Below are 26,489 nucleotides of genomic sequence, written 5' to 3' on the forward strand. Positions count from 1 at the left end.
TCAGTTTGAAACGTATAATATTTCAAAACGTAAATACATCGAATGCCCGCACACGGGACTAACATTAGTTGCTACGAAAAGAGTTTACCCAATGACTGAATAGTTGCTACAAAACAAGCGGGTTGACATGAAGTGCTGAGTCGGATACGCTGAGCGGATTACCATGCTGTTTTGATCTAGCTCCAGCACACGTTGATATGGATATGGACCAGGATTTAGAAGAACTAAAGGGAGATGTAGATTTTGATTTCTTCGACTCGCCGGGAAAAGAAAGATCACCATCTCCTCAAGACAAGAAGACTTCGGAGAAAATAAGGTCTAAACCGCCACCAGCACCAAAGTCACCTAAACCAGACTCACCAGTAGATATTGGAGAATACGAAAATAAACGAACGTCAAACTCAAGGAGTGATGGGCCTCGAGAAGGGAAGGCATCACTCTTCGAAGTAATCAAACAAGAGGATGAGGATATATACTCTTCTGATTCTGATCATACCAGTTCACAATCGGACAGTTCTTCGTTTAGTGATGTGTCAAGTGTAAGATCCGGGGGTAGAGCGAGAAATCGTTCAAGATCTTCAAGTAAGACTCGTTCCCCATCGACAAGCCCAGACCAACGAAATACCAGGTCTAAAATCACACGTAAGGAGCATTCACGTAGTGACAGAGACAATAGGAAAACAAGATCACGTTCAGAAAGTGTCTCCAGTCAGTCAGCTAGTGAAAGTGGCAGTGGCAGTGAGAGTACATCAGACTTTTCTGATAGAAGCCCCAGTCCAACTCCAAGAAATAAACATGAGAAAAAGTATAAAGACATTTCCCAAAATCCTGTTCATAAGGTTGAAGAAAGACCACGAGTAGCAAGAATGAGACCTGTTTCAGCACATCCAAGTAAAAAGCAAGGTGGTTCTAAGCATCAAGCATGGGGTGCTGGTAATAAAAATAATAGTTTCAGAAACAGTGATTCGAGCCATAAGAATAAATCAAGATATAGAAATGAAGATAGTGACAGGTCAGGATCTGATTCTGAAAGTGACATGACGGACGTTTCTCCATTGACATCACCAAGGAACAGCCCACACAAGAAGAGGTATGATCTCCAAAATGGATCTCATAAAAAAACTGTGCAATACTGTGGTATACCACCAGATCTGGAGAATTCCAGTTATTCTATTAGACCAGGCGAGGCTGAGACACTGGATCTTAATATTCTGATGAAAGCTGTTTCAGAATTGGAGAAAAAGAAGCGTGTGAAGGATAATACAAGACGTGTCATGTTTGCACCACCAAAGGCTCATGACCGTGGCAATTATACTTTCACTGATGACCGAACTAAATTGATTGAAAGAGAAAACCAGAGGTTGTTACGTGAAATAATGAAGCATGTAGCAGAACAGAGAGCACCACACCAAATGAAACGAGCAGAACCAACCCCAGTCAGAAGAGTGACTGCGTCAGCCATTAACCGACAGAGACAACAGAAAACGATTGAATCAGAAAATATGGTAAGAATCTATTCATCTAGACTCAACACAATTTCTCTTAATCCAGAAATGTCATTGATAGAATGACATATCAATTCAATATCAGGGATACAAGGACTGGTCTGGTCTGGGCTAGCATTTATAAAACTGGCATAAGTCCAGACTAGTACAAGCAGACCCACACACCTGCATACACATCGCTATATAACTTATAATTGCAATAACCTTGAATGAGGTGTTAAGCCGCATTTGATGTCACATGTACTGTATCAATGCACAAAAGTGGAATATTAATATCATCTATAAAACTGGTTATATGAACCCTTGAATGTTTGTTTTTTTATGTTCCAATGGTACTGTTGTAAAGGTTTGATCAACAAGGCTGTGAAATGAGGTCACACAATTGATCATGTACTGGTTGAAAAATTGCAAATTGTTTGGTTTAGTTTCCAGCCAAGGAAGTTATCATGAAATATGTTAATCAGGTCAAATGTGTTAGTTCATTTTAATGTATTTCAGTGTTAAAAGTAAAAAGAGCATCCTGGGGTCTTAAGGTTTGCTTCTATGGTATTTAAATCTCAAGATGCCTCCTCCCCTCTCCATTTCCCATTTAATTAACATTAGGGTTAGGACAAGGTCCCCTTGATTTTCATCATGGTCATGCTGAATCTCTAACATTGCAAGTGCTTGGGGAAAAATTATGCTTGCAATGATACTTGTTGTATTTCCTGTTTTTGAAGGCTTCATCTAAATCATAATGAACATTGCCACATAGCATTTTAATGTAATTTTTTTATTTATTCAGTCTGTCACTTCATCAACTCGTCCAAAGCCACTGTTCAGTAAAATTTCTTATGGTCCAATAAGATCAGCTTGTACTAGTCCATATATAAACCCGAATAAATACTACTGAAAATAATGTCAAAATACAAGTTTGGCTGAGTAGACTAAAAATGTTTGGTTCAGACTGTTTATTAGCGTGCATAGTGATTTCAAATTACAAAAATACAGAGAATTAAAACCTTGTACTTGAAGATATGGTGTTTCTTGTCCATGTTGTCCTCATCATGATTGTCAATCAAACACGTTTGTAATTTCTGCATCTTTGGTGCATCAGGTAAGAAAAAACCCAAGGCAAATATCTCAACAACATGTTAAGTTGTAACTGACGAGGTGTACATTTCATCTGGAAATTAACTTGCTTGCTGGCATTTCTCCATCAATATGTACTGTTCTAATCTTGAGGAAAAGACCATCTATTATTCATGAAGACTTGATAGTGTCGGGGGATTCATTTCACTTTACCACTGTCATGCATCAGCCACCTACCATTCACTGCCTGCAGGTTAGACTCTGTTCTAGGTAATAATACCAGGGGGAAGTATGTACATGATGTAAGGAATTCCTGTGATAGTCTTCTTGTTATCTCTGAATACAAGTAGCAAATGCTGGGAAACTAGTGTTCTTATTAGAAACTCCCCCTTAGCAATGTGCCTTATCAGAGAAGCAAATTGGTGTTATGTTACAGGTACCCTGGGGGTTGTGTTTTTAAAGGGAATACTGCTTTCTGAATACTGATAGGCATCCCAAATATCATTGTTCAGTGACAAGGACCTTTGTCAATTCTGCACATTCACAGAAAGCATATTTGATCATATTATTACTGGTTTTACTGGAATTCTTACATTTGTAAAGTACCTGGGTAGCTTTTTTTGGATGGTTTAATGGAATTTACAGGTAGGGCCAGAATAGAAGCGTGTTAAAAGTATCGCTACCTCAAACAAGTTACGGCTAGTTTTTTATACATGGGCTTCCATTTTAACAGATCTGGCAGTTATGAAATATATATCCAAACTATAATACAGTGATGATAATTATCTTACAAATTAGCTACAGTACTTTATACTTACCCTATTAAAGATTGATGTTTTGGCAATTTTAGTGGCACTGCCTCATAAACATTTTTAGTCCTTTAGCATGTGTTTAGTCGTTTTAATGATAACATATAGCAAAAATCTAAATAATGGGAAAATTCTACTAGTCTTATGATACCTCAACTATTGGACAGTTTTGCAAGGACTATAGGACTAGTGCCAATTTCTAACACTGCTCGCGCAAAATAGAACATGGAACCCCTGTCCCTCAAACTTCACTCGATGACATCATCATGAATTACTATTCATCTGATTGGTGCCATTTCCAAACATAGAGACCTGTACTCCCCTATTGTACCACTCTGTATTGCACTTTTTGTAGTTAGTTAGTCACATGTTCTTCATAATACATATTACAACATTTTTGATCTCTTGAATTTATTTAAAAACTGAAGCCAAGAAATTTTTTATATCTATGCAATTATTTGGTGCATTAAAACATCTTTACGTAACCATCCCTTAATAAATATAAGTTCTGTATATTTCTGGCAAGCGAGTAGAAGGTTTCTGATAATATTATGATTTATGATGTGACCGTATGAACTGCTGTTTGTAAATTACGTGTAAGGTTGCTACTGATACGAGCTGAGTAAGCACCCTGTGGGGATTGCAGGTAAGAAATGGTCCACAGCTACCTGTGTTTGTTGTACGAGGCTCTTAATGGATGAGATGGTCAGGCTTGATGACTTGGTTGGTAGCGTGGTGTTGTACCCCGAAGGCGTGAATTGCAATATCATTGTTGCTTACAACATCATATTATCTAGTCCAGACAGGTCGCCATCAGACAGCTGGAATACTGCTTTAGAATGCAGCGTTAAACAATAAACCAAACCATCATGGCCGCAATAACAAAAAATAAAAAAGATATTTTTTTACTTTGAAAATGTCTGGGCACCATGAAAACATGATGGCTGCCAGTTGAAAAGGAAATCTAGCATGACTAGTGCAGTCATATTTTATAAATGGGATGGCCACAAATTGCTGTGTACCTGTCTGAAACTGAAGGTGTGAGATCACCTCAGTTGGGAGAGTGTAGACATGCTGTGTGTGGATGGCACTAAGCCCGGGGCCAGAACCTGTACACACAAACCTCATTAAGTGCTCATCGCTGTGGATCTTAAATGTTTTATTGGAAAGAATCAGGTTTTGTTCCACTGGGAAGTGAAGTAGAAAGAAGAGCATGTTGTTTACCTACAGTTGTTTGTGTATTGTGTTGACTGGATTGACAATGACCGTGTCAGACCATGTGTGTGTTTATTTGTTGCTTGGGTAATGTTATGGTTGATCTGCATATTGTAGGTCATGTTTATTTAATGTACTGTCTGTTTGGTCTAGGAAGCTCAGCTAATAATAATTCATATTATAATGCTGAAATTACTGAAGCGGTGCTGAACGTTTTTGGCACAGGCTGGTACACAGATATTGTAAATGTCTCCTACAGAATTGAGGCTCACTATAGCCACTGACAGTCCTGCACACATACAGGCAGTTGACCACGGTAGCAGGAACAATATGCTTGTTGAGCGTGTTTCACAATATCTCAGTTGTACACACAGCATTCAAGTCGGTGAATTTAGCTTTAATCCCAGGCCTAGTAACTTATTTCTGTCTAGTGTGCTTAGCTAGTGAATTTGACAGCCGTTTTGAGGGGGGCCATACCCAGGTCATTTGGCAGTGCCACCATTGTTTGGTTCCATCCATACCAATTCCCCTTTGTGAAGATCTGGGGTAGAAATAGGTCTTCAGCAACCCATGCTTGCCGCAAAAGGCGACTATGCTTGTCATTAGAAGCAACTAATGGGTTTGGGTGGTCAGGCTCGCTGACTTGGTTGATGCGTGTCATCGTATCCCAATTGCATGGATCGATGCTCATGATGTCAGTCACTGGATTGTCTGGTCCAGACTTGATTATTTGCACACTGCTGTCATATAGCTGGAATATTCTTGAGTGCAACGTTAAACAACAACAACAATGCCACTTTATTGGTCTGCTTACTCAAATCTAGTATCCCTTTAGACTAATTATTCCTTAGATCTGTGTTTCTTTAATGTATGACAACATTTCACATGATTAAACAAAGATGTACTTTCCTAAGACATTGAAAGTAACAATTCAGCATGTTAAATTTCAGGAGGGGTGAGGTTGGGAAGTGGTTCAATTATTACATTAGTATATTATAAGAAGCCGACTTCTGGTGTTCCCTGCTGTGACATTGCTGGGGTATTGCTCAAATCAGCCTAAAATCTGACTCACTTTAAATTTCAGAGCAAAAAAAGCAGTGCCTCAGAATAGTAACCTGTTAGGCTTGTGTAATGATGCTTATGCTGTGATATATTTGGTTGATTTTCTGCATTAGCTTGGCTTGACATGCCACATGCAAGTCCCAACCTTGGAAATACAGACAGACACTAACATGAAAGAACACTGAAGCCTGTTGATAGTTTCTGTCCACCCTTTCCCGGTCCTATTGTTAAAACCTCCTTGAGTACAGGTTGATCACCCCCTCTATTGTGCACTGACTGTATAGAGAATATCACATTACATATTGCATGGATTCCCACACATCCATGATCCCGGCTCACAATGAGGTCCAGTTCTTCTATTCTTAGGATTGAATAGATTTAATTTCCAGGCACATGTACTCCATGTACTCTTGTGTGTAAACTGGGTAAAATGACACAGACAGTAATCCGGGCCCTTCGTGGCCATTGTGGGTGAGTTTCTTGTCAGGCAATGAAGCTGATATTTGTGTGTACAAGGGTCGACGCTAGGACCCCCGATGGAAGCGGGGACATATTATTGATAGGCCCCCAATACCCATTCTTGTCCAAGGGCTGTCTAATAAGGATTGGGTGCACCATGGTCATTGTGTTACCTTGATTGCCCAGATTCGTTGTTTTTAGGCTGCTGTGATAGGGCCAGCGAATGTTTATGACCTGCATAAAATAGCATTCACTCACTTAAAACTTAAACTAGTGGTGTTCAGATTAATTAAAATAATCACATATTGTTCGAAACAATCAAGCAATTGAACACAATTTTTCATAATCAAACACTGACAAATTTGTAATATCTCTCAAGTTCTCATCAGTTCTAATCTTTTATTAAGATTTGTTCACGATGTACTACTTAGTACTTGGAGAAAAATTTGAGTGAATCCAGTGTCTTTTTTTTTAAATATTGTACAGAAGTATTTCTTGTTTTTTGTTAGGTGTGTGCTAGATACATTCGTATTCGGAAATTAACACTGAAAAACAACAACATGACGCTAACTTTTTGAGTTCGAAGATTGATCGGTTGGAATGATCCAATCATCAATCATGATTTTACAACCAATTCCCAATATTAGCTGGAACCAATTTGAAATGAATCATTCTGTCTTATCCTCCCTGGTTCTGGAGTAAAACAGGCCCCCGGGACCTATGCTTCAGTGATATTGCTCGAGGCAAATGTCAGTAGGACATTGATTTTGTCAACTCTTTGATGAAGCATTCTTTCTTTCTGTGTTATCATCAAATTTGAAACACATCTTCAGGACATTTCAGATGACAATCTGCGAATGTCCTGGAAAGTGAACCGATCTAAAACCCTGATATTCGTTGTGAGAAGAAATGTTGGTCCAGACATGGTTATTTACCATGTTTCAATGCCACAGTGACTGAGATGGAATATTGCTGACTGTGTGTTGAAAAACATTCACTCACTTCGGTTTGAATCAGCAGTGTTAGAAATTGGCACTTATAGTCCTTGCCATACTGCCCATTAGTTAAGGTATCATGAGGACTATTGTTGTAGAAATTGGCTATTTGCTATATATTATCATTATAAGGACTAGTGGACTAAAAGTGCTAGTGTCTATCCCTGGAGCTTCGGTTCAGGATGGTCATGTTGAACCTGTATGCTGTCGATATGGAGGCTATGTGCTATGCTTTTTTCAACTGCAGAATCTTGTTCTACACTAATATTGCTATCAAGGAGGAATTTCTGAACTTTTAATACTGTAATAAGCGCCCAGGGCGCTCTCAAAATTAGAAATAGGGGGCTCTTATTAGAATATTATTTTGGTGGGGAAAAAACAGAGTTAAAAGATAAATTTTGTGGTTTATGCTGACAGCCTATAATGTTTATATACGAGAGATATATTTTATCCAGAATTTAATTGCCCATAATTAAGGGTGCATATAACACGTACACGAGTGTGTATTATATGCGAATAAATATGTCTTGTGTACATTGATCAATCGGAAAGGGTGCTAATTGGGATTGTTCACTAGCCAATATGTGAGCAATTATCGCTGTGGGTGCTTATTTGAGCGGGACGCTTATTTGGTAGAATAAGGTAATCCAAAAAGATTGTAAAATGTAACTGCCATGTCACTGAAGGTGATTGTGTGTAGGAAATTATGACTGGTTGAATAAGGATCAGTGATACAGACAAGTCTGTTCCGGTGTATTTTTATAAATTCTGTTACATGAGTATTAATTTCATCAGGGCAATCCTGCAATTTTTCAGACTGATATTACATTTGTACATATTACAAATTTATGTGAAATCCATTGAATGATCAATACACTAACAATTGCCTATTTGATCATAAACATGTGAGGAAATCTACAACAGTTTTTTTATTGATTTAAATGAAAGGGAGGTGACATAAAAACATTTTTTACTTTTTTCTTAAGATGTTTCTTTGCAAAAGTAATCCATAGAATCTACAGAACGATAAATTTAAGTGACAGCAAACATGAAAGGAGTGTCGGTGAACTGCATGATTTATGCATTTGAATTACAAAAAAAATAATATTCTGAGACTTGTACGTTGCTGACAAATACATCCTGATACAGCCAGAAATATACCATGGCATGAAAAGGCATGGACACCACAAAGGTGTTGTGTAATTAAGTGCTAATCACTTCCCCTAATCTACAAGGCCAGATTTTGACTTACCTGGGTTAAATTAGGTGGAGCTAGTAGACTTTTAATTACAATTATCAGGATTGTTCTTAATGTTAACGAACTGATCCTAGCATCATAATACCCAGCTTATTAGATAACAGGATATAAGGACACGAGTCTTGGGGAAAAAACTCTCGACTGTGTATCACCTGTGTATCACCTGTGTATTCGCAGGGCAACACACGGCCAGGGCAACACACGGCCAGGGCCTAATGAGCTATGTTAATCTTCAATTGTAATTCAGGTGGCAATTGTGATGAAGCTCAGCCACATAATGCCCCTCTAATGGGTTTTCTATTGATGCTTTAAGCTACTTTGGTGCATTACTTCAGTGGAGGTTTAGAAGGAGAAGAATTAACAGCGCTAAATTTAACATTTGAAACCTCACGCTGCGCGTTTGGTTCCAAATTCAATTTAGCGCGGTTAAATCTACAGGTAACCTAGCTCTACATTGAAAACACAGCATGTTTATCTCCTAATTAAAATATTTTTATTAGAGTAGATTTACATGCAGACATTATCATTCATGACAGTGTTTGTTTTAGCTTTGTGATCGTATTATATTGTCAGCAAATTTATTTATTAAATGTAGCAAAGTATTAGTTTGTGATATTTTTGAAAATTATGTTTCATTTTTGTATATATTGTACATTGGTATCTGGCCATGTTGTAAAATAATAAATAGGTACTTTTTAGGACGACAGGTTATGGTTGCCCCAAGATGACATAATTCAGGATTTAACTTCACACATACAGATGTATCACGTGTGCATAAGTGCATGGTGTGGACTAGGGTGTCACGATTCACCGATTCACCAATACATTAATGCATTGATAATATTATTAGACGATACGATTTGCACTTAAGTGTATCAGTTAATATTTTAATCCTGTATCAATTCATATTTTAATCCCATATTGTTTCACATATGGACCCATGGATTCATATTTAATTTATTCTATCTCGGGCACACATCTATGGTATTTCATGAACAGGGAATTTGCCGTTACTAAGGGACAGAACATACTTATGTAGACACTCCAATTGTATCTGAAATAAAGTATCAATTGAGTTTATTTCAATACGAAATTAGTCATATAGCCCAACAAATTCTGAAGTTTGCCCTCAACTATCAGAAAATGAATCCAATCGCAGAAAGAATCTAAAAATTGTCTTACACTTCCTTACACCCTTTGCACTTTATTTTTTAATTCTGATCTGATATTAGAGGTGCCTTCACTGGCATTAGCATATGTGTAGGCTACAGCGTTTGTTTATGAATTAATGAATACCAAAACAAGGTACAGTGATCCCTCACCACAACGCTACCTTTGAGGTCCAAATAATTGAGTGTATGTCACCTCACCTGAAGTTTTGAAAATAGTTTAATTCTAAGGTTTTGCTCATAGAATTGTTTTCTGTGTGACCTGCCATTAATTGGCTAGTTTTGTCAATACACATGCCTTGGAAATTATGTGCAGATAAACAATAGTGTTCTCCAGTTGTTAGAAGGTACACATTTCCTCATATAATGCACAATGAGTACTGTAAATCTGGAAATTAATGTGTCTCCAAATTAATACGACTGCTGACCCCTAGCCAAAAATGCGACTCAATTTCAATGCAACTCCCCTCACCTCACCCCCAGTGGAATGATACATATCCTTACCTTAATCCAATTAAACAGCAAATAGCACCACTTATTAGCGCTTAGTAGAGCACGTCCATAAAAACAATAAACAGTGATTTTCTAAACACAACACACAGTTTATTTGTTTACTCTGTTGACTGTCATTAAGGAAGTTCAAAGGCAATAACATAATTGAACCAACAATAGTTCACTGATTGGTATGCAGAGAAGGTTTCATCAAGCTTGACATGAGTGGGTAGAGCTCCAGACCCCAGCAGTGATAGCTCACCAGATGCCCAATGTGTAATTCCTATTCTTTGAATGACATTGTTATATACTTGTTACAACTGCTGCTCGCGTTAGTTTCAAGATTTACAGTACAGTTAAGTACGGTTATAACGAACTCAAAGGGACTACTAATTTTAGTTTGTTATAACCGTAGTTCGTTATTAGCCTATATACAGCATAACTACAGCAAATAGTCGGGACCAAAAAAGTAAGTTCGTTATATCCGTCAGTTCGTTATAAGCGTAGTTTACTGTAATTACATTAAAGAAATGAAGTTGGATTATTATTTTCTGTAACTAATATACCATGAATATATGTGTATCTACAACATATGGTATCTCTAAAGTCATATGTCAGGTCACAGGCATAGTGAAATAAACATGTTTATGGTGAGGATCAATACAGTCCCTTCGCTTGCCTCCTCCCATTGTTCAAATTCTTCCTCCAGGCCTGCCAGGGTTAGCTGAGCTTACCTCTGTACAACAACAAATATAACATGAAATTTGTGTGAAGCCTTTGTTTATGGATGACAATTTCCTGGTTTGTAACAAACTTAGTGATAGTAGAACACTGGGTCTTGGAAAGTAAAGTTTCTGTGCATGCTCCCCTGACTATAACTGAATGAATTGGTTTTGATGCTACAAACAACTATACTTCTGTGTGTCACATGGGCGAGCTGTGCATATTATGTGCATCCATTCTGCTGTGACCGTGAAGTAATTTGGTCTTAAATGATTTTCTAGCATGCCATTTTCAGTTTAGGTGTGCCTTGTCTAGATTACACAAATACTATAATAAATAGTGATTGTCCGCTATGTTTTACACAACTGTCAACACACAAAAAACACTCCCGTTTGAAATGCAAGACCTAGGTAATATTTCTGATATTCCGTCAAAATATGGAAAGAAGCAATTACATTTAAATGTATTTCATGCAATCTTGACTATCTCATCTGTAAGTTACACTCAACAGAAATCTCTGAATAATGCCGATTCATTTTACAACAGGAAGTTTAACGGTAGTGGAACATGCAACTAATGGGGAAAACACTTTCATTTCAGTTTAATTTGTCAAGACATGAAACAAAATTAACATCAGTACTTTAATGAAACTGACTGTCCCTCATGGGATTCCCAAGAGCATTACAGAACATTCAATAACCCCTGTCAGGCCTCAGGCCCCTTCCATAAGAAATACAAAATAAAAGAAGGTCTGGAGTTTTGACGTTAAATTGTCAACTAGTTAATTAAATAGTAATTTGAATAATTTATTTATATTGATAACGTCAGTAAATCAGGTGATTTTTTTTTTAACATTTTACTTATTTCTAGCCTGCAGAACTGGTGAACTATTCTGGCCCAGCAACCAAACACTATTTTAAAAGTCGAGGTGGCATAACCCATAAATGTTAAAACTTCGAAAGGTTCAGTCCTTCCATCCTTTTTCTTCGATAAAAAGGCACCTTAATAAGAAAAGGAAATCTCAAGGGCACCCCTTAGTTTAAAACACTGTATGTTTTTTGTTTGTGTTTCATTGCAGCCATGGACACAATGATTAGTTGGTAACTCTTGCACAACTGGCTCGTCTTTCATATCATTTAAGACTGACATTGTCAGCAGTAGATAATCCAGCAGGGAGTTCCCATGCTCCACCCTAGACAGCTGCTGGCAACTTAGGCCCCCCTCACAAATACTTGCGTTTCAGGTAACCCCACCCACCCATTGTTTCACTTGCAATCCAAATGTTTTGAGTACTGTTGGAAACAGCCTTCAAGAAACACATATTTTACATTTTAAAGAATGGGTTGTTTCTGCATATGGTTGCCTTCTTCACCTACCAATTTAAAAACATTGCAACTAACATCATTCAAAACTAGACGTTTGTTAAACATTATTTACAAAAATATTGAAACATTACCTACCAAAACTACCTACCTACCTACCTACCTACCTACCTACCTACCTACCTACCTACCTACCTAACTACCTACCTAACTACCTACCTACCTACCTACCTACCTACCCCGTGAAGATTCCAGGGTAGAATAGGTCTTCAGCAACCCATACTTGCCGTAAAAGGTGACTATGCTTGTCGTAAAAGGCGACTAACAGGATCGGGTGGTCAGGCTCGCTGACTTGGTTGATGTATGTCATCGTAAAATTGCATGCTCATGATGTCAACCACTGTTATTTACAGAACACCATCGTATAGGTGAAATATTGCTGAGTGCGGCGTTAAACAACAAACAAACAAACAAAACCTACCTACCACCAATCTACCTACCACCAATCTACCTACCTACTTTCCTACCCACCATATTTGTTGAGCTTATGCTACCTGAAACACAAGTGTATGTTTTCTGCCATGTCGGCAACTATTGCCATGATTAACAACAAGTGTTTGTCTTGCCACGCTGTTATCATTTTGCTGCCTCTTTGATGAAAAGGAATGGATACCATGTATAAATTCATCCAATCAATCAAATTTCAAAATCTTGTGTATCTACAAACACAACCAGTAGAGCAAGTTCTACAGCTCGTCCTAAAATAAGCTTAATCGTCAGTTTAAACATAGGGCTTAGAAGGTCCCAGTAGCCACCCAAGCTGCGTCTGAAGTACTCACTAGTTGCTTAGAGGCCCTAGTAACTGTCAATATTAGGCTTGCAGTGCCATGTAGGATATACGTAGATAATGAATTCATAGTACATATTGTGGGTATGGCTTGCTTCGGTCATTTGTGTATTTGGTTCATGTTTTCAAAAGGTCAACATATGAATTGCCTCTCTGTGAGACTCTACGTTTGTTTTGGATATTTGATCATTATCACTGTTTGAACATGTTGGTTGATTTAGGTTGTCATGTGTGATTTATTGTATAAGCATGCTGGATGATTATTCTTACAGAAAAAAAACATTTCAGAAAGTTAACATATGATATGCTGAACTTGATAAAGATTTTATTTTTTCAATAAATATAATAATAGTCCCAGATATTTCCGAAAGTTAAGAAGTCAATGTTGTTAATTTAGAATAAGTTCCTGGTGCGTGAAGAGAACACATGCTTTAACACCAATATCCCGTGACAATGATTATTTATAGGAAACCCCACATACCGTATTCGACATAATAAGCGCCCAGGGCGCTCTCAAAATCAGAAATAGGGGGCTCTTATTAGAATATATATTTTTGAGTTCAAAGAGCGTAAATTTTGTGGTTTATGCTGAAATGTTTATAAAACGACAGATATATTTTTCCAGAATTTAATTGCCCATAATTAAGGGTGCATATAACAAACGTATTATGCACGAAGAAATAGCCTTGTGTACATTTATCAATCGGAAGGGGTGCTAATTAGGATTGTTCACTAGCCAGTGTATTAACAAATTTCGCCGTGGGCGCTTATTAGAGCGGGGCGCTTATTACGTCGAATACGGTAAACACCACGAACACAGGACAATGATGACCATGTGACCACAGTGAGTCTGAATGCATTGTCTGCCTCACAACCTGTATATTCAGATACAGAAAAGGGCATCAATATCAATAAAAAGAAAGGGGGTAAACTTTTATAAACTGTGCAACTGCATATTATCTAGCCTGGGAGAAATGCCATTCACTGAGTACAATGATGGGTCAAAGACATTCTTGTAGTTGGGCCACTTTATTTCCAGGTAACTTGAACTTTGAGAGTAGGTAAGTTTTTTTATGTCTTGTTTGGGTATATCCCTGCCATATCATGGTACGAGATGGCCGGAATCAAATTCCACATAAGGAATTGGAACCCAGGTCTTCAGCAGCTCACACTTGTAGATTGCCTCTGAAGATGCTGCCTTGTCTCATTGCTGCAGTGTTGCTGAGTGCTGTGTTAAACAACAGACAAAGGGGCTCAACTTAAGCACAGATCTCTGTTTGAAAAAATATCATTTTTGTTTTGAGAAATCAGATTATATTTGAAAAAAATAATCTCCTCCCAAAATTGATGGGGGGGGGGGGGGGAAATAATTTGTCACCAACTTAATGATATATATCATTCACTGGATATGCTGTGTTCTAAAAATAATGTACAGTGTGATGCACGCACACGCACACGCACACACACACACACACACACACACACACACACACACACACACCTTTAGGAGAAAAACATTGCATGTTTTGAAGGTATTACTGAAAACATATTGATGTCTCAAACTAAAATACCACCCCTATAAACCCCCAAAAATGCATGTTAGATCCCTTTCACAATCTGATAAAACTGTGATATGGATTTGACAAAATTGTGTATGTAAGTTTATCATTTGAGATTCTCAAAAATATCAACCCATTTCTAGATCTGCACCTGACTTGGAACAAATGCTGCCTGTTGAAAAGAATATCAAGTCCGTATTCATATCACGATCATTCAAAGACTGTCGCTTTTATTGCTGTTGGGCTACAATGCCCTGGTGTACAGCTTGTTCAACAGTGTTGCCGTCCTGGTGGTATATTCACCTCACTTGTGTCACTGTGTGTGTGAACGAACACCATTACACAAAGAAGCCAACCCACCCTGATTAATCTCATATTACCTGCTGTGTGTGGCTTGCAAGAACTCGGAGGCATTGATGAAAACCCTTCTCCAAACACTGAATCGATCAGTGAATATTCTACCATTGTGTCGGTGTCATACATACAGCTGCGTCCTTCCTGTCACTGAAACATCATGTACAGTCAGTGACTCATTCAGCAACTTGTCTGAAGTCTGAACATTGTTTGTCTGCAATGCCCCGCTGAAACATATATATATTGACACCTGCTAAAATCTTCTGCAAATGATGCCAAGAGACCATTTAGGGCTGGTAGATTTTCTTTTCGTTTTGTGATTTGTTTCTTTGTGTATTGGCTGGCTTGGAACTGGGAGATGGTGATGGTCATATTTGGAACTGGGAGATAGTCATGGTCATATTTGGAACTGGGAGATAGTGATGGTCATGTTTGGAACTGGGAGATAGTGATAGTCATGTTTGGAACTGGGAGATAGTCATGGTCATGTTTGGAACTGGGAGATAGTCATGGTCATGTTTGGAACTGAGAGATAGTGATGGTCATGTCTGGAACTGGAAGATAGTGATAGTCATGTCTGAAACTTGGAGATAGTGATGGTCATGTTTGGAACTGGAAGATAGTGATGGTCATGTTTATAACTGGAAGATAGTGATAGTCATGTCTGAAACTTGGAGATAGTGATAGTCATGTTTGGAACTGGAAGATAGTGATGGTCATGTTTGGAACTGGAAGATAATGATGGTCATGTTTGGAACTGGGAGATGGTGATGGTCATGTTTGAAACTGGGAGATAGTGATGGTCATGTTTGGAACTGGGAGATAGTGATGGTCATGTCTGGAACTTGGAGATAGTGATGGTCATGTTTGGAACTAGGAGATAGAGATGGTCATGTCTGGAACTGGGAGATAGTGATGTCATGTTTGGAACAAGGAGATAGTGATGGTCATGTCTGGAACTGGGAGATAGTGATAGTCATGTTTGGAACTGGAAGATAGTGATGGTCATGTCTGGAACTGGGAGAGAGTGATGGTCATGTTTGGAACTGGAAGATAATGATAGTCATGTCTGGAACTGGGAGATAGTGATGGTCATATTTGGAACTGGGAGATAGTGATGGTCATGTCTGAAACTGGGAGATAGTGATGGTCATGTTTGGAACTGGATAATAGTGATGGTAATGTTTGGAACTGGGAGATAGTGATGGTCATGTTTGGAACTGGGAGATAGTGATAGTCATGTTTGGAACTGGAAGATAGTCATGGTCATGTTTGGAACTGGGAGATAGTGATGGCCATGTTTGGAACTGGAAGATAGTCATGGTCATGTTTGGAACTGGAAGATAGTGATGGTCATGTTTGGAACTGGAAGATAGTGATGGTCATGTTTGGAACTGGGAGATAGTGATGGTCATGTCTGGAACTGGGAGATAGTGATGGTCATGTCTGGAACTGGGAGATAGTGATGGTCATGTTTGGAACTGGAAGATAGTGGTGGTCATGTCTGGAACTGGGAGATAGTCATGGTCATGTCTGGAACTGGGAGATAGTCATGGTCATGTCTGGAACTGGGAGATAGTGATAGTCATGTTTGGAACTGGAAGATAGTCATGGTCATGTTTGGAAATGGGAGATAGTGATAGTCATGTTTGGAACTGGAAGATAGTGATGGTCATGTCTGGAACTGGAAGATAGTGACTGGAATAGTTCAGTGTGTCTGGAACACTGTCAGTGTAATGTATATTTTTCTGATACTGAGGCCTGAATGCACACATAATCTGACTGCGAAACAATGGCAGAGAGTTAAGTAACTGATCCAATACAATGGCAGGGTTGTGCTAATATACTGAACAGCATTGAAAACGCACCAGCAATAAATCTTGAAATATTACAAAAACAACTTGAGCAATGACTGATTTTAATTAGAATAGACATAGACTGATTATTAAGAAAGACGACAAAGGAAACAGTAATACCACACAGTAATTACATTTACGTCATCAGTGTAAGGAAGACACATAGGGTTAAAATGAAAAGTCAATATCTGGTATGTCCGCCATTGGCAGCAACACAGGCCATGCAACGTCTTCTCATTGATCTAATAAGTCTGCTAATAGTGTTCTGGGGCATTCCACTCTTGATGTAGTGTATCTTCAAGTTCTCTCAGGTTCTGTACTTGCGGACATCGTGAGAGGCGTTGACCCAGGTAATCCCATAGATGTTCAATTGGCGATAGATCGGGTGACAGGGCTGGCCATGGAAGCAGAGGCACATTATTGTTCGCTAGGTACTGTGTTGAAACACGTGCTGTGTGCACTCTTGCATTGTCTTGCTGGAAGGTGTGCATATCCTAGTGCTGAGCGGAGACGTTGACGTACGGTGTCAGCGCTGACCAACCCTGTCGGCCTTGTACGGTTGCTGTAGTCCTGGTAGCCGGAAGTGTACAATCACGAAGATGCCGACGAACAATATGGCGATCCTGACGTGGTGTAGTTACACGACGTTGACCTGGACTTGGTCGATCTCTGGTGGTTCTTGTCTGCTGGTATCTGCTCAGTAGCCTGAGGACTGTTGAATGATGGCATTGAAACCGTTGTGCAACGACTCTACTTGACGTACCACCTTGAAGCATGCCCAAGGCACGTTCACGTTCCTCTGCTGTTAATCTTGGCATTTCTTGTGTCAGTACCCTTTACATCTGCAGCAACAAGTGATGTGGCTTTAAAAAGTCTGTCTATTATAGCCCTATTCTGCATGCTTCCCGTGAAACAAAACACGTTTTCCATGATGTGCACGCAATTTGTTGCATTTTGGCAATTACGCTCACAAAAAAATTAGGAATGTGTTTTGACGAGCTGTTCTTCTTCATGCTTCGTCCAGAGCGTTGTATATTACTCATTCACTTATATATTTTCATATGACTTAAGCCCGGATAAAAATACATCCATTTTCATGGTGGTGCATTTTCAATGCTGTTCAGTATATTAGCATTTACTGATGAGTTACCTGCAGGTAGTGTGACAATTGATTGATATCTGATGTCATCACTAATTCTGTGAAGATCCAGGGTAGAATAGGTCTTCAGCAACCCATGCTTGCAGTAAAAGGCAACTACCCCGGTATGCTTGTCGTAAGAGGCGAGTATCGGGTTTGGGTGGTCAGGCTCGCTGACTTGGTTGATGCATGTCATTGTATCCCAATTGCGTAGGTCGATGCTTATTGCTGAGTGCTGAATTAAACAACAAACTAACTCGAAATCATTTATTTATTTCAAAGAAAATATCGAAATATGATAGTTTCCTCTCAAGTGGAGGACTATATCCTAGTGTTGGAACAACAGTGTTAGAAAAAGGCACTATAGTCCTTGCCTAAGTCCCCAATAGTGAAGGTATCATAAGGACTTGTAGAAATTTGTCATTTATAAGGGTTCTACTATTTGTTATCATTATAAGGACTAGTGGACTCAAAGTGTTAGTTTCTACCGCTGAACAACCTCACATCTAATGGTTTGTGACATCACCATGGTCATTTGTGACAGTGTGTTCATATGACGTCACGTTGCTATGTGCCTCTTTGCGAACAATTGAACAATTGTACCAAGTTGCCAATCAGCATGAAGCCAACATTATGATAGTCCAAGATAAGTACTTAAAACACTTTCAACTTTATCCATGCCGGAATGGGAAATATTCCAGAAGTTTTAACTTTTTTTATCATATATGGTAGTTATTAGTATTAATATGATTTTCAAATTGCAAAACTAATTATTATGTTTGTGTTTCAGAAATTTTTGCACCGACTCCAAAAAGTGAAGCCGACGCGAGGAATGTCCCGTGATGATCAAATCGGCCACTACCAGCGCACCATGCTGTACGGAGTCCCCATCGCAGATGACCATCTCAAGTCAGGTCGCAGGTCACGGCCTGGGTCAGCAGGGTCAACCCTGAGTCAAAGGTCACGGAGCATGTGCAGTGTGACCAGTGGATCAACTAATGCCTCCGCCGCATCTACTATGCGATCTGCAGCTTCAACAATGAGATCAGGTCGAATACCTGGAAGTGCTAAAAGAATTGTCGAATCTCGTCCCTGTTGGTCGGACCGATGGTAGTGTTGAGATGATCATGTACATGTACATGGGTTCTCAGTACTTTCATAAAGAATATACTTTTATTTTGAACCTTTTTGGTCTAGCTTCAATTTCATGCCAAGTGTTGTGAAATATGACATTGCATTAAGTAGCTAGATGATCATTTTTTTAATTTTATTTTTCAAATTTTTGCAGGCCATGATGTGTTTTTTATTGTATTAGATCTGGGGACCTCTTTGTCTTATACTGTTAACATAAGGATAAGGACAAAAAAAACTTTGCTTACATGCTTTATTTATTAAATATATACTTTCAAAGACTTGTCATATTTTATCAAAGCATTCAGCTGAGTCATGTCATGGCAAGTAGTCTGAGAAGAAAATATATGATTTTGTGCAGGACATTTTCTTCATAGTTTATCTACATGTATGAAACATGTTCGTTACATGTCACTGTTAATTCTATAATTGTATATATCATGTATAGCAGTTAACACTGGGATATATTTGGGGAACACATGAAATATCATGCCAGGTAATTAAATAAATTTTCATTTGGTTTGTAATTGGTTACCATGGTAATATGATCATGATGAATATATTTGTTCTTTTGTTATCATGATTATTCTATATATATTCATCATTCTGTTGTTGTCAGCAATCTCAATACAGGGAGTTATGTCCCTTGGGTTCGACAGGATCTTCAGTCAAAGGAGTAAGTTAGGACGTTATGTGAGCAGGTTTTTCAAACCTATTGGTTTATGAATGTCTCACTTACATTTATGTTACCAGGATCCAAGCACACCCAAGGGTTACAGCCTTAAAAGGTGTCATTTTTAACGTGTTTTTTTCAATAACTTCCCCAATGGTAATAACTATAATAATAAGATCCATCCTCACATTATAATGCTCAGCTTGTTGTTGAAGTGGTTCTATGACGTTTGAATGTATTTGTTTAGTATCCGTCCAGGTTTGAAATCAGGATTCATCATTCAAATATCTAAAACATTGGTCACACCACTTTATACAAAAGACATAAAGTAGTCATATCAGGGTTAGAACTAAACTCAAAAGCTTCACTAGCCCTGGTAAAGATAAAATGACTTTGTAATGTTAAAACAATGGAAAAATTTGTACTAGCCCGAATGAATTTGTACTTGTCTCGGGCTAGCGGGCAGGTGTTAATTTTTAACCCTGTCATATATGGTAAGCAACCATTCCCTTTGGGCTTTTTCACCTGTACGACAAGAGGGCTATGTGACATGTGGGACACCGAAAAATTGATATCCTTTTCAAATGTTTGATATTTCTGTCCACAACTATAGAACATATACATCTTTTAAATACTGGCTGTGTACTAGGTATAGATAACTTCATCAGCCATAAACTTGTGGAATGCCGGTACTTGAGTCCAGGAATACATCTACATGACCTGAGGTCACATCAAGTGTATTATCACGATGTTCGTATCCCCCTCAGTAGAGTCATGCTGGCGTATCCAAAACAAGAATTAGAGAAATTGTTATTGATTTCTTGTATCATTTAATTTTTGATAATTTTTGATAATATGTCATGGCCCAAATTTATCATACCGGTACCATGGTTACTGAATCTAGTGACTCATTAGAAGTACATTTGTAATATAGATCACAGCATTAGAAAATAACCCTAGCCTGTTTATGAGAGTACTGAGTGGAATTATATAGCCCTGCTGGATGTTCTTTCTCACTGAAAATCAATCTTAGCAACTAGGCCATATTTGTTTATAATTCCTTGATTTAAACAGACAAAAATTCGACAAATGCAAAATACAAAAAATACATTGTTCATGCAATCTTTTTCTTCCCACGGACTCTGAAACAATTTATGTTTTTGCCTCCGATAACAAAGTCTTAAAACAACAAATTTATACAAAGTAATGAAAAAAAGAAGTCCTAACTGAAAAGATATTATTGGCTTATCCTTTTGTGATATGTGGGAATTTGTCACAACCAATCAGAAAACTTAAAGAAACATAAAGGAAAGGGTAACATTATGTTCGTCATGGCAAATGATGGCCTCATGTGACACACCCACATGGCTGTTGGCATGGTAATTTCCTAAGCTGAGATCATATATTCATGTGATGACTAGTGCTGTGTTGGGCTAATCATGTATGGATCTTTACATTATCTGGAAACAATTAGTCAAATAATTCATCAGCAATAGGGGATGTAATACCTCGTATATTTTAGCATTTTTTACCTGACCAAGTTTGGTGTCCAAGTTTTATCATTACAAGGATTTCTGAATATATTCTCCATATTTCAACACAGCGTACATCACCTGATCAATAATGTTATTTCCTGGAATCAATATCGGGAAAAAGGTTTGTGGCATTGTGACACATGTGAGGGTGCATAGGGGGGCGGGGGGACTTTGTCAAGGAGGTCTTAATTTATACTATAGGGAAACTTTCAATGAGGTCGATATCTCTTTTGACGGACCAATTACATACAGTATTGAACAAAACAAATATTCAATATTGTTTTTGTCAGGTTCATGACTACAGTATTGACTTCTGAAAAGAATCTATGACTTTATTTGTGTAATTAGCAAAGACATGTTCAATAGTTCTAACTCTTTGTCTAATAACCATAAATATTTCTGTCATACAGATCTGCTTTGAAAGAACTGAATATTACTTCTTTGGATTCCAATGGCTATTTTGGGGGGTTCAAAATGTTGCCAGTGTGAATTTCATTGACGGTCATCGTGTGATTGCTTGTCAGCTAATCAAAGTTGAGAAATAATCTACATTTCAGGTTTTAGGTAACCCAAATATTCTCTCAACCCATTCACTGAGCTATCGCGGCTGTGACTTTATTAAACACTTGCGTGTATTGATATGTAAATGACAACATGTCATTGTATATTCCCAGTGTTACCATGGTTACATGATGGATTCAAGAGGTTTCCATAGTAACAAGTGACCATGTGATTTCTTTTTTGAGACACAACTAACACATAATACTATTCGGTCACAAATTTTACATTATAATTCTTAATTTTTAATTCCAGATGTTTGTTCAAGTGAACTCAAAATAATAACACTGCACGACCATATTCACACAGAAGGCAAGCCCATTATTGAACTAAATCATAGACGAGATGAAATCATAAGGGATTCACTGACAGGTGGTAACGAAGGGTGTCTGACAAAAGTAGCTAATCCCCACCTTCCTCACCCTCACTAATGTAGCAATATATCAGGTGATCAATATCACTGATAGGTTATTGATTAGGCATTCTCTCAAGCTATTGTATAACATTATGTCACACTACAGGCCCATCAACGTGATCGAGTACCAGCCAGAAGTGAAGCTTTTCAATTCAAGTCACCCGTTCCTTTCTGCAGAAATGTATGAATAATGTCCGCACTGTCAAATACCACCTGCTTGAGTAGGCTTGTGTTGGTTACCTGTGTGTTTACTGATCAACATCTCTGTTGTGTGTTGTGTGAATGTTCAGGTCACAGCAACCCAGACTCACCTCTTGTTTACCATGTTAAAACCTGTAAAAAGTAAATTTGCAGTAACGATTCAACAACTGAACGAAATTATTGTCCTTAAACTCCCTTTGTACAGCTAAGTAAGATTTCAGTTTCCTGTGTATCTTATTTTTTTAAATAAATTGGAATGTATTTCTTGTCTGTAACAAGGGTTCTGGACCCACTTGCTCAAAGCAATCTTAGCGCTAAGATGATCATAACTCCCATACTTTAACATAGTCTTAGTGCTAAGATCGCTTTGTGCAAGTGGCCCTGGATATAGACTGTTCACTACAGCAATAGGGAGGCCTTGAGTTCATGTTTAACTGAGGCCCGTTCCCCAAAGCGATCTTAGCACAACGATGATCGTAAGCCTACGTTAAATTATATGGGACTTACAATCACCTTAGCGCTAAGATCGCTTTGAGGAACGGAGCCCTGGAGGATATGAGATAAATCATGGATGTCCACATAGGACTAATACAAAAGGAATCATGCAAAGAGGTGACAAGTTGATTATTTATTAAATAATCGGCCAGTTTATGACGTTTTCAAACATGTTCAAAATGAAATATCCATGTTGATGAAGAAACCATTATACATGTGTTTATTATGCTGTTGATGTACAAATAAATATTTATTGAAAGTTGGGTAAGTAAGGTGGGAAAAGTGTTTTTTTATGTTCACTGTATGTTTCATATGTGAAAAGCACATATATTATATTTATTGAAAGCATTTCTAGGAACCTTGAATATAAAGCAAAGTTCAATGTACGGCCATCTTGACACCTGTATAATATATTGAACAATATGTGGTCATCAAGGCTCAAGAGTACATTTTGTTATAATCGTCTTGCAGGCTTAGATTTCATACACTCGGTGCCTAATACCAGTAGCTTGAAGCCCAAGTCTAGTATCTGTAGTCTCTAGCTGAATTGATGTGAGGCTTTATCATGCACATCTATTTTGAAATAAATGTTACAAAATTCAAACAGAAGCATGCTTTTGAAAAAAACGTGCCTTGGGCGCTTATAACGTCGAATACGGTACTTTCAGTCAAACTCTGCAGTTCTTTTTCGTTTTTAATAGACGACTTAAAATAGTAAATAATTCAGTCTGGTTTGATAAGTACATGTAAGTGAAAAGACATGCTCCTTTCACACTGTTTGACTTCCAGCAGTAAACCTTGTAAAGTCTCCTTCATGTTGTGTTGTTTATGGCCCATTACAGTGAGCGTGCTGGAGACATCAGACATTTGTGGACCTGTGTAGTGCAAGCATGTGTATTTACTCTAGAACACAGACATTGTGACAGGTGACATATTGGCTTTAGTTTGTCAGTGTATATTCAGAGTACTTTGCCTCATGATGTTATTTTTGCAATTTCTTTGTCATTTTACCTCATTTTATTTTATCTGGACAGTTTCTCCTTGTATTGTTGACAATGCTATTTATGTACATATTGTGTGTGTGTATATATATATATAGTAGTCTATGTCAGTTGCGGAGTTTGAAGCAGCTGAAGTTTTGTTCCACGTATTGGGATATTGTATTGCATGTTTTAGAAGAAAAACTGGATCTATAAGACATCATCCCATCAAATACTGTTTTCAAAATGGTTTAAACTGTAATGCTACTTCAGCAATGATGTCACTCTCAGATAGCATCTTCCTCTCTCCCCATAACATTGAGGTTTATGGCAGATACATGTACATTGAAACCCTGATAATCCAGAAATCTTGTGAATCCAGAGCTTGTTGGTATGGAAACCAGTCTCCAGCTGACAATTTGCTGTTGACAGAGGCCAACTTCTGACTGGATTAGCCAGGTTTCACTGGACAGGAACAAACAAATTCAGATGTCAGTGATTCAATGTTTTTATCTTTCTTTTCATCACATCACTAAAATTAATCAGATTATTCAAAGGGAGGTAACTTGTGTTGGATCTGCAATGATTAAGTAACAGTTGTGGTTGAAGAAACAGAAAGACTCGTTCCCATTGCCATATGTGTTAGTAGCTTGTCAGGAATTGTTGTTTTCTCGCTCACATGTATTTTTGTATGTATATTGCCACCTATACGTGTCCTTAGTCTCCAGTATGTGAAGTAGTGTTAAAGTGGGACCTGACAGTTAGCAGCTGGACATCTTCCCAAGGCAAGGGAGTTAAAGTCCAGTTTCCACCGTTGCCGAACTAGGCCCGAATTTCTTGGTTTAATCGTAGCGCCACCAGTGGCTATTACGAGTTATGTCCTTTCTATGTCCCTCTTATTGACCAATCAGATTCCACCTCTCATATCACTTGCATTTGCTTCAAACAAAATGGAACCGCCCAGTCAAGACGATCTGATCAGTAATCATAAGGTCTTACTTGAGAAGTACATCAAATCACGTGAACACCTTGATTAAAAACATGAAAATAGATTTGGGAATTATCTATTGATGCTATTAAGTTGACGGTACACATGCTTTGCAAATCCTGCAATCAACCTAAAATCTGCACGGCAGTTTACAAACCAGATGTTGAATTCATAACACGATTTTGCATAGACTCATTCATCCAGCCTAAATATAATGCCATAATTGACGTCTATTTCGCCAAGGGTGGAAACTGGACTTTTATAGTCGATAACTTCCTTGCCTTGGGAAGATGACAACTGTGGACTTGAAACCGCTCTAAGTTATTTGTTTATCAATGAGAGCTCCTGTGGTTGGACCGTGAGTCACATGTTGTGATAGTCCTGTAGGTATTGAAGCCCAGAGCAGTGTTAGCCTGTGCCTTACTCCGTGTGAGTCAACTGTTCATCTTACGTGTATCTAGGACAGTGCCTGTAATGTTATGGCAGAATAAACCAGGACAGTACATGTTGTGTCTTTGTCTTCAGTTTCCAAGGAGGGGAGGTGGGGTCAAAATGTTCACTCGTCACGCTGAAGACCAGGTGGATTCCCCATATGGGTACAGTGTGTGAAGCCCATTTCTGGTGTCCCCTGCCATGATATTGCTGGAATATTGCTTAAAGCGGAGTAAAACAATACTCAGTTACCAATGGGGTTGTATTCTGACCTAATGTGGATTGGGTAGTTACAATGTCACCTGGCTGCTCCTGTATCATTGTGTTCATGCTGTCAACCACTGGTTTGCCTGGCCCAGAACAAGCCATTTGGATATAGCTGGAATAGTTATGCCAGGTGTAAAATAACATTTATGCATGTCTACTTGGGAATGTTGACAAGGCATGGAGATAGGTAGACAAGTGAGCAACTGATTTTTCTTCTCATTTACACTCGCCAGTTTTTGTAGGTGAAGTAGTTGGGTTTAACGCTGCTTATAACAGTATTCCAATTACATCACGATGTGTCAGCTTAATGTGGGAACCGAAGTGACGCAGGTTTTAGATGTTTGCCACTTTGGTATTGTGCTGACAAACCTAAAAACATAATCGGGGCGAACCTACAATCAAAGGGTTCTTGCGTGCACTCCTCCAGATGTTGTGGCCACCAAACCATAATTTAATCACCTCTTGTAATTATGTTTGTTTCTTGTTTAAAGCAACACTTGGCAATATTACAGCTGTATGACAGCATATTGCATATGACAAATTTTATATTTGGGATAAAACTTTCTCAGTAAAGTACAAATTTTAGTACCCCGGTACTCTATTGGGTCGAGTTGCACTCAGCTACATTCCAGCTATACACCTGGAAATTAGTTAAGCAACACCCGTATATTCTCAGGCCAGGCAACTTTAATGAACTAGTGCGTGAGATATGTAAAGGATTTCCATATCAAATAAATTATTTAGTTGAAACAAAGGGTTGAGGGGAAACATAGCCAAGATTAAAAATATTTTGACCACACGACCCTTGCCCCCCACACACTTGGGACATATTCTGACCACATGACCCTTGCCCCACCACACTACGGAATATTCTGACCACATGACCCTTGTCCCCACAGACTACGGAATATTCTGACCACATGACCCTTGCCCCCCCACACACTAGGGACATATTCTGACCACATGACCCTTGCCCCCAC

At 38.4% G+C, this 26,489-nt stretch overlaps 1 protein-coding gene across 1 annotated transcript; it reads left to right on the forward strand.

Annotated features, from left to right (window-relative positions):
- Nucleotides 1–96: 96 nt before the first annotated feature.
- Nucleotides 97–25,313, forward strand: LOC124137481 (cilia- and flagella-associated protein 97-like). Its single transcript, XM_046503796.2, has 2 exons — nucleotides 97–1,505; nucleotides 18,625–25,313. The coding sequence occupies exons 1-2, from the start codon at nucleotides 198–200 to the stop codon at nucleotides 18,946–18,948; spliced, it is 1,632 nt and encodes a 543-aa protein (XP_046359752.2). The 5' UTR covers nucleotides 97–197; the 3' UTR covers nucleotides 18,949–25,313.
- Nucleotides 25,314–26,489: the final 1,176 nt, after the last annotated feature.

The sequence above is a fragment of the Haliotis rufescens genome, unplaced genomic scaffold (assembly GCF_023055435.1).
Source record: "Haliotis rufescens isolate VD_foot unplaced genomic scaffold, xgHalRufe1.0.p SCAF_7, whole genome shotgun sequence".
NCBI lineage: Eukaryota > Metazoa > Mollusca > Gastropoda > Lepetellida > Haliotidae > Haliotis > Haliotis rufescens.

Bases quoted from the DNA above. Each gene is read 5' to 3' on its own strand.
- LOC124137481 (XM_046503796.2), top strand. From the start codon at position 198: ATGGATATGGACCAGGATTTAGAAGAACTAAAGGGAGATGTAGATTTT. The intron at 1,506-18,624 runs GTAAGAATCTAT...TTTGTGTTTCAG, and splicing joins CGATTGAATCAGAAAATATG to AAATTTTTGCACCGACTCCA.